The 14,678-nt window shown below is 42.2% G+C and overlaps 1 protein-coding gene and 1 long non-coding RNA gene across 6 annotated transcripts in view; one reads left to right on the forward strand and one right to left on the reverse strand.

Moving 5' to 3' along the window:
• Positions 1-14,678, forward strand: part of LOC128345117 (uncharacterized) — a 61,504-nt gene that overhangs the window by 32,851 nt on the left and 13,975 nt on the right. The window lies entirely within an intron of this gene.
• The window catches only part of PDZRN3 (PDZ domain containing ring finger 3), a 294,968-nt gene that overhangs the window by 12,941 nt on the left and 267,349 nt on the right, over positions 1-14,678 (reverse strand). For all 3 annotated transcript variants that reach the window (XM_053296543.1, XM_053296544.1, XM_053296545.1), the window contains one exon: positions 7,765-7,852. In XM_053296543.1, the coding sequence (XP_053152518.1) occupies positions 7,765-7,852 (88 nt within the window). The remainder of the gene's footprint in view (positions 1-7,764; positions 7,853-14,678) is intronic.

The following is a 14,678-nucleotide window of genomic DNA, read 5'->3' on the forward strand; positions in this document are numbered from 1 at the left end:
AACTCTGATCTAAAAATATTTAAATTAAGAAATGTATATAAAATATCATAATCAACTACTTCTATATAAATGACACACATTATACTTACGGTGAAGAAAATCTTCATTTTTATTTCATTTTTTTTAGAACAGGGATGTGAACATGTCATATTATTTCCTAGAGATATAATAGTTCAAAATTGACTGCTTAGCTGTGTACAAATCCTTTGCTTAAGCCATTCATCTCATATTATTTTTTCAAAGAGGAATATATGACCTGTTTATTGCTGATCCTTCCTGATTCTATTGCTGAAGGCTTAGAATAGATTGTGATATATTTAAGTTGAAGCTTCAAAAATGAATGTATAGAGTATGACCAAGAAATCCAGAAACACAGTTGTGCTCATGGCTCTTTCCCTCCTTGAATCGGCAACAACAAAAAGGGTTTTGGGGTCTCTCATAAATGTGGAAGCTTCTCCAATTTGCTGTGGATTGGGCCCATAGGAATAAAAAAATTAATAAAACCCAATGAAATTAACATCCAAATCCCACCCCTTCATGCACCACTCTAACCCTGGCCATTAAAAAGCAGCACAAATCAGAAATCCATACAATTCTATTGTAATATGCCTAAGGTTATACACTCATGGACATTTGTGTTAAGTTTCACCCTTTTTACTGATTATTGTTAGCTGAGATACAAAGCAAGCTGCAGAGAGAGCAGCCTAACAGAACTTCCCAACTAACTGCACTGCTGCAGCAGGGAACCAGCAATTTTAGAAACCCTTTCCTTCCCAGCATTGGAAGTCTTCTGGGCCACTTGAAAATATATCCCTGAGGGTTGCATAGCCCTTGGGGGACATATTTTCAGGTCACACAGACGGCTTGTCAAGTGGGAAGCATAGAGAATTGCTGCTTTGCCACTTCACCAGTGCTGTTAGTTGGGAAGTTCTGTTTGATTGTTTTATTGCAGCACTGGTGCATCCTTGCTTTGTTTCTCAGCTATTATTATTATTACTACTATTTTTATTTCTTGTTTACACAGTCAGACAGGTGTTATTGACTGGTTTGCTTTATCCAGACATCGAGTCCTTCCCAAGGACCTGGGATGGCTGAATTTTATTGTCAATTGTTATAGATATCGTCGCAGAATATAGGCTGTTCCCAGTAAAGCTGCTTTTTGTAATTGGCTGATGGTGATTTCTGTGGCCCCTATGGTGTTGAGGTGCTCTTCAAGGTCTTTTGGAACTGCACCCAGGGCACCAATTACCACTGGGATTATTTTGGTCTTTTTCTGCCACAGCATTTCAATTTCCATTTGTAGAGCTTTGTATTTGGTGATTTTTTCTATTTCTTTTTCTTCTATTCTGCTATCCCCTGGTATTGCTATGTCGATTATTTTCACTTGTTTTTCTTTCTTCTCGACTACAGTGATATCTGGTATATTGTGTGGCAGATGTTTGTCTGTTAGTAGTCGAAAGTCCCATAATATTTTTACATCTTCATTTTCTACCACTTTTTCAATTTGATGGTCCCACCAATTTTTGGCTACAGGTAGCTTGTATTTTTTGCAGATGTTCCAGTGTATCATCCCTGCTACCTTGTCATGCCTTTGTTTGTAGTCAGTCTGTGCGATCTTTTTACAACAGCTGATTAGGTGGTCCACTGTTTCATCTGCTTCTTTACAAAGGCGGCACTTGCTGTTTGTTGTGGGTTTTTTGACTTTGGCTCTTATTGCATTTGTTCTTAGTGCCTGTTCTTGCACAGCCAGTATTAAACCCTCTGTTTCTTTCTTCAAGCAACCATTCTTAAGCCATTGCCAGGTCTTGGTGGTAATAATAATAATAATAATAATGCAAGTCCATCAAACAGTAGAGGAGGAGAAAAGAGGCCTTGAAGAATATATAAAGGACAGTGAAGAAGATGCACTTCAAATGGTCAATAACGCAAAACAATTCAATACCAATGAAAGAAAGCAGGCCTACAAGAAATAACAAGTCAAGAACCGAGCAGAAAAATGGAGAAATAAGCCCCTGCACAGTCAATAGCTGCAAAATATAAGTGGAAAATCAGACATCACCAAGACCTGGCAATGGCTTAAGAATGGCAACTTGAAGAAGGAAACAGAGGGTCTAATACTGGCCGTGCAAGAACAGGCACTAAGAGCAAATGCAATAAGAGCCAAAGTCAAAAAATCCACAACAAACAGCAAGTGCCGCCTTTGTAAAGAAGCAGATGAAACAGTGGACCACCTAATAAGCTGTTGTAAAAAGATCGCACAGACTGACTACAAACAAAGGCATGACAAGGTAGCAGGGACGATACACTGGAACATCTGCAAAAAATACAAGCTACCTGTAGCCAAAAATTGGTGGGACCATCAAATTGAAAAAGTGGTAGAAAATGAAGATGTAAAAATATTATGGGACTTTCGACTACAAACAGACAAACATCTGCCACACAATACACCAGATATCACCGTAGTCGAGAAGAAAGAAAAACAAGTGAAAATAATCGACATAGCAATACCAGGGGATAGCAGAATAGAAGAAAAAGAAATAGAAAAAATCACCAAATACAAAGATCTACAAATGGAAACTGAAAGGCTGTGGCAGAAAAAGACCAAAATAATCCCAGTGGTAATTGGCGCCCTGGGTGCAGTTCCAAAAGACCTTGAAGAGCACCTCAGCACCATAGGGGCCACAGAAATCACCATCAGCCAATTACAAAAAGCAGCTTTACTGGGAACAGCCTATATTTTGCGACGATATCTATAATAACCAACAGTATTGATGATAAAATTCAGCCATCCCAGGTCCTTGGGAAGGACTCGATGTCTGGATAAAACAAACCAGTCAATAACACCTAGACTGTGTAAACAAGAAACAACAACAACAACAATTTCTTAAATGTATATATTGCGTGCCAAAAAAGCTAAAATGTATTATTAAATTTTTGCTTTTAATTCCATGCATTTCAACAGAGAGCCTGAACTTTTCAACATGCTACAAAATCAGCATGTGTTTTGCCTGGGATATACTGTCTGGTGATAGATCACTTGAGAAATATTAAAATACAGACACATTTGAGGAAACAGTGCTCATGCAAATAGCAAAAAAAAATTCCCCCCAGAAAAGCCTCAGAGCAGGTGTTTAGTACCTGAATTTTTATGAGTAATTAGAGGTAGACTTACTCTTGGGTACAATTCTCCCCCAGCCTTGGTTGAAAGGAGAAATAACTGGGATTTGATGCTACCCTAGATATGATAATGTTGTGTACTTAGAAGGAGAACAGCTGTTTCTTAGTGGCCTGTGCCTCAATAAAGTTTTAATATAATCATAAAGCTTCAAAAGACTTTATGGACATCAACTCCATAAATTTAAAACCATCAAAGCAAATAATATTTTATAATTTGTAGAGTACATTTTTTGGGAATAGCCTATTTAACTTCCACAAAATAAAAACCCTACAAAATAAAAGCAAGTTAAGGTAGATGAAGCACCAGGATTGTCCGGGATTGTGATGTTCTTGTGTATGAGTTAGCTGTAATGAATTATCTATCTATCTATCTATCTATCTATCTATCTATCATATTTATATACTGCCTGATATGTTTATCTTTAGGCGGTGTACACAATTTAAAACGCAAATATAAAACAGAGTAAAAACAAAACAATTTCACAGAATAAAGAGTTAAAACAACTTCATCGGATAGAAGAATGGGATTACAATTGAACAGTTTAAAATTAATTTCAGTTAAAAGCCTGAGAAAACAGATGTGTCCTGAGGGTCTTCCTAAAAGCAATCAGAGATGGAGATGCTCTTATTTTGACAAAGAGCATATTCCAAAGCCAAAGCTTTGGAGCAGCCACAGGGAAGGCCTGGTCCCAAGTCGCCACCAAACATGCTGGTGGCAACCATAATCAGACCTCCCACATGATCTTAACAGGCAGAAGCCAAGGTTCATGACAAAAAAGGCACTCTCTTAAAAGGTACCCAGGACCCAAGCCATTGAAGGCTTAATATCGGAACTGCCTATGTTTGAGCCAAAGTTATCACAAACAGATGGGGAGGGGGGACCTGTTTCCTGCCCATACCACTTTAGACAGCAAGTGAGATCTCACAAGGCTGAATTTCCTTCCCTACAAGAAAAATCCTCATACAAAGAAAGCTTTATGTTGGGGAAAAGGGTTCCAGCCGAACCACAACGTCTAGACTTTTTTTTTTCCCTGGTAGCAATAAGCATTCAATCATAAGAGATCCCACCTGCGATCTGAAGCAGTACAGCTCAGAAACAGGTTTACACTCGTCCTTGGGGTGGGTGGGTGCAGGGCAATGGGAAGGGGATCTAGGACCCAGGCGAGAAGTGGCGGTGCAGAGATGTGGTGCCCTGGTGATGGTGGGGGGGAGGGCAGGCTGGCGGACGCAAATGGCTGCAGCTGCATCTCCCTCTCTCTTCCTGCTCTGCCTGGCGCACTCTCTCTCTCCACCTTACCATGGCTGTAACTGGCTCCAGTTACAGCTGTGGTAGAGTAGAGGCAGAGCAGGAAAAGAGAGGGAGATGCAGCTGCGGACATTTGTTCCTGCCGGTACCACTTTCCTCCTAGGGAGGGGGATTGGCATAGGGCTTGGGTGCTTGCCCCGATATACTCCCCCCTAAGGATGGAAGTGTTTATACCTCGTCTACAGTTTGTGAGAACCAAGCCTAACTGGCATATACAAGTATTAAACCCTACCTGGGAATGCAAGAAGCTTGTGAAGTCCTTTCTACTTGACCTGCATCTTTATCTCTGACCTAAACAGTAAAATATCTCCCTTTGTTGTCACCAAATGGCTCACTGTTGCTCAAGCACCATTGATTAGGTATACTTAAAGTGCTATAGAGGAACTGCCCTAGTCCCTATGGGAGCCTACATCCTAAATAAAATTTCTTAGAAATTACTAATGGTTAAAGATACTTCTTATAATTTTAAAATGTTATGAAAATGCTTAATCATACACTGAAATTATTCTTCAAGATTTAGGGTTTTTGAAGACTAAAGTGTGCAAGATACAAGAATTCTCTTTCTGAAGCTCAAATGGATATAAGACAATTACATACAATTATTTTGGTCCTATATAAACTAATGGGAGGATAAAGAGAGCTAAACAATCTGCTAGCTGAAATCCATATGTTATTTACAGTAAGATTCAAATGAAGTAGTGTGTTGTGATGATATTTATTATGCCTGAAGCACCTCATAACAGCGAGATTTCTGAATAAAAGATAGTAAATTAGCCTCTGTATAACCCCAAGGACATTTGTGCTCAACAGATTATTGAACTGAGTAGCAAACAATCTCTAAGGGCCAATCTCCTACTTTGTAAAAACAGCTAGTCTTTTCAAAAAGATTCAAAAGAGTCCTTATATTGAAGATAAATTTTTCTCCAGAGTGAGTAGGGCTGTAAGGTACCCTTTTATGGATCTTGGATCCTTATCCTCATTTTGTAAAAGAGGCTTTTGGTGTACATACACTGATGTTTCCTACAGTAAACATGTAAACTAGACGTATGTACATAGATGTGTGTACATGATTTTTAAAAGATCTATATGCATACACCTGGGGATGCTAACCTAATGCAAGCTGCTACCTGGCTGGTGCTCTGGTGGTGGCAAACTACAAGCAGAGAAAGGAAGGGAAGGACTTATTTCCTCCCTCTGGCACTTGCTTGCAGGGAGCACAAGTACAAATATAAATATGACAAATATTTATATACTGCTTTTCAACAAAAGTTCCCAAAGCAGTTTACATAGATGAATAAAATCAATAAATGAATAAAATGGCTCCCTTTCCCCAAGGGGCTCACAATCTTAAAAAAGAAACACAAGACAGACACCAGCAACAGCCACTGGAGGGATGCTGTGCTGGGGATGGATAGGGCCAGGTGCTCTCCCCTTGCCAAATAAAGAGAATCACAACTTTAAAAAGGTGCCTCTTAGCTCAGTTAGCAGCTCCAGAGGCTATTCCTAGCCTCTGGAAAATGTAGTGCCCCCCCCCCACTCCCAAGGGCTCCTGACATTACTATCTATCTATCTATCTATCTATCTATCTATCTATCTATCTATCTATCTATCTAGGAGCCCTTGGTAAATCTCTGTTGGCTTGGCATAGTGTCTTACTTCCATTTCCTGCTGCCAAGTATAGGGTACAATGGGGGCAGTTTGGGGAACTGGATGGAAGAAGGCAGCATGGTGGGAGTTTTCTGATTGGCCCATGTTTTCGCTGGTGTTTTCTGATTTGCCCATGCTGCTGCAGGAGTCTGAGGAAGCACTGGTGGTCTTGCAATTAAAACATAAAAGTAAAAGCTGCAGTTTAGCTGTATTGATATTACTTTTGAGTACACATTAGCAGAGTATTTGCAGAGTAGCATTATAGTTCCTGTAGAGATTAGGAGGCAATTTTAGTGCATTTCACTGAATCTAACAGGAACTACGTGTATTTACACGAGGGACTTGACTTGTCGACTGTATCTGTTAAGTCATTAATTGTGAGCTAGGGGGCTATAAAAGCCTAGATGACAGTCTGAAATTCAGAGCATGTTTTATGGCAAGAGTGGCCCAGGTGGTTTGATTTGATATTTTGCTTCCTTCTGAGCATTCCTACTACAGTCAATGAAACAAGTACCTTTGTGGGTCTATTAAGACAAATTTGTCAATAGGCAAACAATAAAGTAAGACGCTGCCTGAGTGTTTGTTACACTTTGACCCTTTCCATTGATCTTCGTCTCTCAGGGTTGAAAAGATTCTTAAGGGGTTTTAAAGAAACACTATTAAGCCACAAACACTTCCTGAATGTTTTGCTGCTCCTATTACAGAGCATTGTTTTACACAATTTAAGTACTCTTTTTGTGTCAAACATCAATTGCTGTGAAATGATTTGAGTCACATTTACTAGTTAAAGGGACTGAAGGGCACACATTTAAACAGCTGCCAATACAACCTGTCCCACAGCCCAGCCAGTGGTGGCAACAGCAGGAGGTTATTATACAGCAGTTGGGCTCTTGGTATCTCAGGTATATATCTAGGTTCTGGCACAGGAAAAGTAAAGAGAGACCTTTGAACATCACATTAAGTGCCTAAAAAAAAATGCACCAGAAACTTCACTTCGTTGCCAAGAAAACTCCACTCAAGCTTAATTAAGCAAATAATATGTAATTGTGCCCATTTGTATGTAACTGCTCAGCATTAATGCTTCATGCTGAATTTGAATAAATAATGCCTTTACTCAAAACTATGAGAGAAGAATAAGAAGCCATGCAGGCTGAAATAGCCCCTCCGCTTTGAATGAATGAAGGCAATGCATGCTCATTTCAAATGCACCCACCAATCCACAGGGGCTACAACTTAATACATTTGGAAATATACAACATACACCAGCCATCCAATTTGAAAGCTTGTAATTGTAAAAAGAATGTAAAATAGTCATTCACCTCATCTAATTGATCTTTTTTTTTGTTACCACAACAGATCAGGGAAAACCTGTGTTCATTTATATACTGTACCTGTTGAGGACATGGCATCTAATCCTCTAATTACAAGACATTTAATTAACTTCATATGAAAGCGAATAAGCACTCATTTCCTGCACAAGTGGCTGTATACAAAATTGCAGAACAACGCTTACTTGCAAGCATATTTCCACTACACATTGGTAGTATGAGTGAATAAGTGCGAAGTTCATGGCACATGAAAATATATTAAAATGTTTTGTATGTTAAATGGCTGCTTCTAGTTATTACTCATACCTCTAATTCTAGCTCCTCTCTGTCCATTTCTTGATGAATGCCTCCCATGTAATCATTTGGGTCATAGTATTCGTGCCCTGATGAATGCCTGGGAAAATAAAGCACAGTTAAGGTTATCGCTCCCTATTCTAATTAACATATTAATCCTCCCTCAGCTTCATGGCAGATCATCACTAATATGTCACATATACATCCCAGCCGATGCATTGCAGGTGATCAATGGTGCTGAGGATGTAAGCTCATTAAACAAAAAGCAAACAAATATAAAAACTGTCTTGCTTCCTTAATGCAACAGCCAGTACAGGCAGGGCTGGTTTGTTCCACTCAGTAGTCTTGAAAAAACAGCCAGTGGGTAGTAGCAGTGTTCATAATCTGGAAAGGCAAATCCACAGGGGAGGTAAGGAATGGGAGAACATAATGACTGAGTGAAGGGTGGTGGTGCTAAAAGAGAGAGAAAAAGAGAGGGATGCGAAAGAAGAGATGGCAGAGCTTGGCACAATCCATATGTTAACGGGTGTATAATCACGCTATTAACACTAATTTAATCTTTGTATTATGAAATGTATTTTAGGGTGGTTTACAACTTAAACAGCAACTAAAACCTGAAAATCATATAAAACAGATTAAATTTCCCATAAATAAATGTTTAAACCCTAGAACAGCCTGATGAAACAGGTGTGACTTCAAAAGTAATTTAAAAACAACCAGAGATGGGGACATTCTAACTTTATTTGGGAGTGTGTTCCAGAGCCTTGGGGCAACTCTGGAGAAGACCTGGTTTGGGGTCACCTCCAAGCAAGCCGGTGGCAACTGCAACCAGACCTCCTGCAATGATCTTAATAGGCGGTGGGGTTCATGAAGAAGAAGGCACTCTCTTTAATCATGTGGTGGGATTGCCTGGGGTGGGGTGAGCAACTTATTATACCAGAACAACTACTCCCTCCACTTCTAATATGTTTTAAATTAAAACAGCAATGTACGTTTGGGGGCAAGCACTGCCCACCTGATGGTGCCTGCGATAGTGTGGTGAACTAGACACGGGCTCCGCCTCTATTTTAAAGCTCAAAACTGATGCATTACCCACCTTATTGCAAACTATATCTATTCCATCTATCTATAGTGCTCCACAGGACGCACAGCCTCCCGTCTCTGTAGTGCTTTGCCCCAGGGCTGCTGCAGACTTGGAAGCAGGCCCAGTGCTGTTCGGAATGAGTGGCTGCTCAAGCAGCACTACTGCAGCTCCCCCTCCACCCACATCGGCGACTTTACAGACACGGTATCCACCATGGCATCCCGGATTGCTTGAAGGGGCTGAAATTAACCCTTTTCACTGCTTTGCTATAGTACTGCTCCTATCTCTCAGGTTACAGCGACAGTTATTTGGAAATTGTTGCTCCTCAAAAAGGGAGCCAGAGGTGTTTCTAAGTACTTAAACGATCTGGAGCCTGGGCCCAAAGGACTTGGCTTGGGCCCACACAGCCTCCCCTCCCCACTCCCATAATTAACCCTTTTCGTGCAAGCAAACCCACATTCTCTTCCATTTTTTGAAGCCATCAGTTTCCCTCCCTTTCTTGCAGCGACCTTACCACTGTGTGAAATCTGGCGGGTGTGGGATTGTTTATTTATTTTTACATTTATATCCCACTCCTCTTCCAAGGAGCCCAGAGCAATGTGGGAATGCTTTATCCCTACAACAACTCTGTGAGGTAGGTTAGGTTGCTACATTTTTTAAAATAGAGCTTTTTGGGGGGGAGGGTGACCATAGTTTGTGGGGAGGCTACCTAAGCCTACCTTAAGTGGTGCAGCAGGGAAATGCTTGACTAACAAGCAGAGGGTTGCTGGTTTGAATCTCTGCTGGTACTATATTGGGCAGCAGCGATATAGGAAGATGCTGAGGTGGTTCCCATGATTAGTGGGAGCCACCTGGGGATGGTGAGTGGGGATAGCTGGCTTAGCCCGCTCTCCCCGCACACGAGCAGACAGTCTGTCCTGGGTGGCTGCAGCGGCCGCCCACACAATTGCTGGTCACCCCGGAAGCTCCAGCATGCCCTGCACTTTTCAGCCTCTTGGTCGGGGGTCTCCTCGTGAGTAGCCGCAGCGTGGAGCTGCGCTGTGGCAACTCACGAGCAGAAAAAATGGGTTTGCAGAGCACTCGCTCCGCAAACCCGGTTTAACTGCCAGGCTATTTAAGTGGGTGACCCACTTAAGAAACACTGGGCTCGCAGCCGAGCCCGTTTGTTCTCAGGATGGGAGGAAATCAGGCTAGCTGTGGCTAGCCTGATTTCTTCCCATCATGTGAATAGCCTCGCTGAAAGGCATAATGTCATACTGCATGGGTGGAGGCAATGGTAAGCCCCTTGTGTATTCTACCAAAGAAAACCACAGGGCTCTGTGGGCGCTAGGAGTCAAAATCCACTTGACAACACACTTTACTTTTACCCACCTCCTGCCCCTGAACCATCCCTATCACCTTGTCCACTGAGTCCAGCAGCTTGGATGCTGCTGGTCATGAGACCCACCCCTCCCCCCTCCTCAAAAGGTTGATTGCCTCTGGGTACCATGAGGTTGATCCCCTGCCTGCCAACCATGCCCAGCAGCTGGGTTGCCACTGGACAAGAGGCCTGTCCGCCACCCCTCACCATACCTGGCAACTGGTTGTTGCTGGGCATAAGGGGGCACTTCCTGCCACCCCCTTCACTGTTCCAAACAGCTGGGTTGCTGCTGTGCTGTTCATGGTTGCCCACTGGCCCTCCAAGCCCAGCACTGGACAGGGGGGCCACCTGTCACCCTCTTCACTGAGTTTGACAGCTGAGTTGACACTGGGTATGCCCCAACCTCTCCACCAAGCCTCCCTGCACCTGGGTTGCCATAGAAAAGGATAGAGACAGAAGCACCTCTTTCCATTACAATCACATGGGGAGGGAGGGGAAGCAGAGGAGGAATGCCTGAAAAGTTCCAGCTCAGAGAGTGCCCCGTCTCCTGCTTCTTCCAAAGAAGGTTGGGTGGGGGCATGGGAGTGGAGGCAGCCAATAGGTCCTGGGTGCTCAGCCAATCAATGGACGGGGTGTGTGTGTGTGTGTGTGTCAGAATGCCATGAACCAGGTGCTAACTATGCTGATGACGAGAGCTATTGTACTGACAGGAGCTATTGTACTTGTATTATTATCTAACCCTGAGGGCTAGGTCCAGCCTCTAATGCTTTTTAACACCAAATGAAACTGTTCAGTGAGATCATCAAGAGATTGGGTGCAGAGCGTTATTAGTATGCAGAGGACACCCAAATCTTTTTTTTTTTTTTCATGGCAACTTCATCAGGAAATGGCCTGACCTTCCTAAATGCCTGCCTACAGACCGTAATGGGCTGGATGAGAGACAATAAATGGAAGCTGAATCTAAATAAGATGTAGGTGCTCACTGTAGGTATGTGTGTGGGGTCATACCTCAGGAGACCTTCCTGTTTTAGGGGGTCACAGGTATGCAGCTTGGGAGTACTTCTGGGTCCAACGACCAAGGCTGCTTTTTATCGGTTTGGGCTGATATGCCAAATGTGTTTATTCCTGGAAGTGAATGACCTTAAAACAGTACTACACTTACTGGTAATCTCCAGGCTTGACTTCTGCAATGTACTGTATATAGGTCTGCCTTTGTATGTAATCCAGAAAGTTTATTAATGCAAAATTTGTTGTCAGGATAGTCTCTGGGACAATCTGCAGAGACCACATAACACATGTTTTTAAAACATTGCAATGGCTGTTGATATGTTTCCAGGCAAAATAAAAAGTACTGGTAATTACCTATAGCCCAGGCCTGGAGTACTTTTTAAACGTATCTCTTTCTGTTTAATCCTATTTAAGGAATAATTGGAATAGCCTCCTTCTGTTTAATCACCGCCATTTATTACAGTCATCTGGACAGGTCTGCTTGCATTTGCCACCGATTCATCTGGCAGTGACTTGTGGGCGGGCCTTCTTTGTAGCCAGCCCTGAGCTTTGGAACACATTCCCTGCTGAAATGTGAGGGATGACCTCGTTGATGGTTTTTAAGAGGGTCTCAAAATGCATTTGTTCAACCAGGCATTTGGAACTTGTATTTAACTGTTCTAATTGTGTTTAATTTTATTGTTTTAATTGCTGATTTTAATGTTTAAAGTTGTAAACTGCCTACAGACTGTTGACTAGGCAGTATAGAATTATAACAAACATATAAATAAATGTTACTGAGGGGTTGTTTATGCTCCCCCCCACCCCAGTTCAGCAAAACATCACCATATGCCGAGAAATCCTGATCCTTCTTCTAGGGCCACTTCTTCTTGTAAATACCTTTCTAAAGTCCACTGAAAATGAATAGTGCCTTGATGGTTATATTGCTGTTTGACCACATGGGGATACATTTGCAAGAGAGAGTACAGTATGAAGGAGTTATACAGGGATTTCTTTTACCTCATGGTGATTTGATGGGGGAGGGGAGTAAGTTATTATGCAAATGCACTCATGTTATTTCTCAATTCAAATCGAACATTTAGAGCAACAGGTTAGCATTGCCTAAATCCAAGTCTAATCTCTGAAAACAGGAAAAGAGCTGGTCATGTGGTAGCAAGCATGACTTGTCCCCTTAGCTAAGCAAGGTCTGCCCTGCTTGCATATGAATGGGAGACTACATGTGTGAGAACTGTAAGATATTCCCCTTAAGGGATGGAGACGCTCTGGGAAGCGCATCTAGGTTCCAAGTTCCCTCCCTGGCATATCCAAGACAGGGCTGAGAGAGATCCCTGCCTGCAACCTTGGAGACATGCTGCCAGTCAGTGCAGACAATACTGAACTAGATGGACCAATGGTCTGACTCAGTATATGGCAGCTTCCTAGGTTCCTAAAACATCTCCACAGTTTCCACTTGGCTTGGGGCAGGCCGCTATATCCATGACTTTGCCCAGAGGAATGGACTAATTACACACATATTTTACAGAGATAATCCAGTAGCCCTTATATGCTTAGGCTTCCAAAAAGCATTTGATAAATCCCCTCACCAAAAGCTTTTAAGTAGTAGTCATGGGGAAAGAGGTGAGGTCCTGTTATGAATTGGTAACTGGCTGAACAACAGGAAGCAGAATACAGGAATAATAAATAGTGTATTCCATTTCCCAATGGAGGGAGATAAGCAGGAAAGTCCTCTCAAGATCTCCATAACTTGGATATTCTGGCACTCTGTACACACATGAATGCACAGATATGCAAGAGGTTCATGCTTCCATGTTTTTTTGGTCTCACACAGCTTGCTTGTGTTGGAAGTCCCATGCAACTATCTCATCTTTGTGGCTACTTCTTAATAATGCTCTCCTGGAATGTGGAATCATACAACAGGAAAGTGGCTCCGTGCGTGAAGGGTGTCCATGATAGCCAATGCTCTCTGGTTACAGAAGAACCTCTGTTTTACCAGACAGAAGGAACACTACTACTACTATGAATATTTATATATTGCTGCTCTTCAACCAAAGTTCTGAAGGCAAGTTTACACAGAATAAATAAGATGGTCCCCTGTCTCCAAAGGGCTCACAATCGAAAAAGAAACACAAGGCACATACCAGCAACAGCCACTGGAGGGATGCTGTGCTGGGGTTGCCCTCCCCCTCCTAAATATAAGAGAATCACCACGTTAAACGGTGTCTCTTTGCTCAGTTAGCAGAGGCACTGCTTAGACTGATGTGCCTGATATTTATGTGCACATAAATAATTTCTCACTCAGTTTCTGTATGTCCTCATGATACAAGCCCTGAGGAATTTTTGCATAATCAACTCCCAGTGCTGTAAAAGAGCTCTCCAGTGGGATAGGGGGTGTACTGATGGAAAGGATCTGAGGGAGGACTGGGCTCCCATAGAGCAACTGCTGGGAGGGTGGCCCTTTCCTAATAAGAGGGAAAGCCTGGGACAATTGAAACTGAAGGACCAAGAGTGCCCTGAGGAAGCAGCTGGCTGAGAAGCTGCTGGGGAAATGGTAAGGCCATAGCCTGGAGGCTGGAGATAGCAGGATGATCCCTGCCTGTGAGTAATAAGACAGGGATCTGTCCAGTTTGATGCATGAGGGAAGTTATTTTCTTTTATCTGAATCTGAGTTGCTGGTTAATTAAAATTTCGCTCTCTTAAAATCTGCTTTATGAAGAGACAGTTGTTCTTATTGCATACTTTTGTTTTTCTTTTAATCTAATAATAAACCCTTGTTGGTGAAGTGTGCTACACTTCATTTTAGGTATGCCTTAGCCACATACATTTGGAGTCCTATGGCTGTTCAGCCCTTCTAGGGAAGGGTTTTGCCACTTTACCTGACCCAGAAATCTTATATGGAGAGTGAGTTTTCCCACATCAAAATAAAGGGGATGGTGGCAGCCTACTGTGAATCCCTTACAATCAAGGATTCGCCCCAGTGTACTCCTCCCTCCTCATCTGGCTCTGGTAGGCACTATGACAGCAGGTCACAATCTTCTGCATGTAGTTAAATCCCCATTTAAGTAAGAACCTTCTTCCATTTCCTGCTTGAACTCCCTGCATTTTATCGCCAACACATGCACAGATATCAATAATGCTTTTCACCACAAGGGTGCCCTCTATCAGCAACATCAATGCCAGTTTCCACCAATGACACTGGAAGAGATCCATGACAAATGGTACTTCATGGATTTTGGCAAATGCCTATCTTCTTTTACTTGCTGAGGAATAAAATATCAAGTGTCCTTGGGGGATGATAATAGATTCTATGGAGAGCTGTTTCCTGTACTTGCAGTATGGGTGGGCCTGGGTGTATGTAAAACAGTGTTTTGTTTTGTTTCATCCCATTGTCAAGTACAAAAGTATTGGACTACCACTAGCAGTAATTCAAAATTGATTCTAAATATCCCTTGACATCATTTGATTGATTGATTGATT

This window comes from Hemicordylus capensis, chromosome 2 (genome assembly GCF_027244095.1).
Source record: "Hemicordylus capensis ecotype Gifberg chromosome 2, rHemCap1.1.pri, whole genome shotgun sequence".
NCBI classification, from domain to species: Eukaryota; Metazoa; Chordata; class Lepidosauria; order Squamata; family Cordylidae; genus Hemicordylus; species Hemicordylus capensis.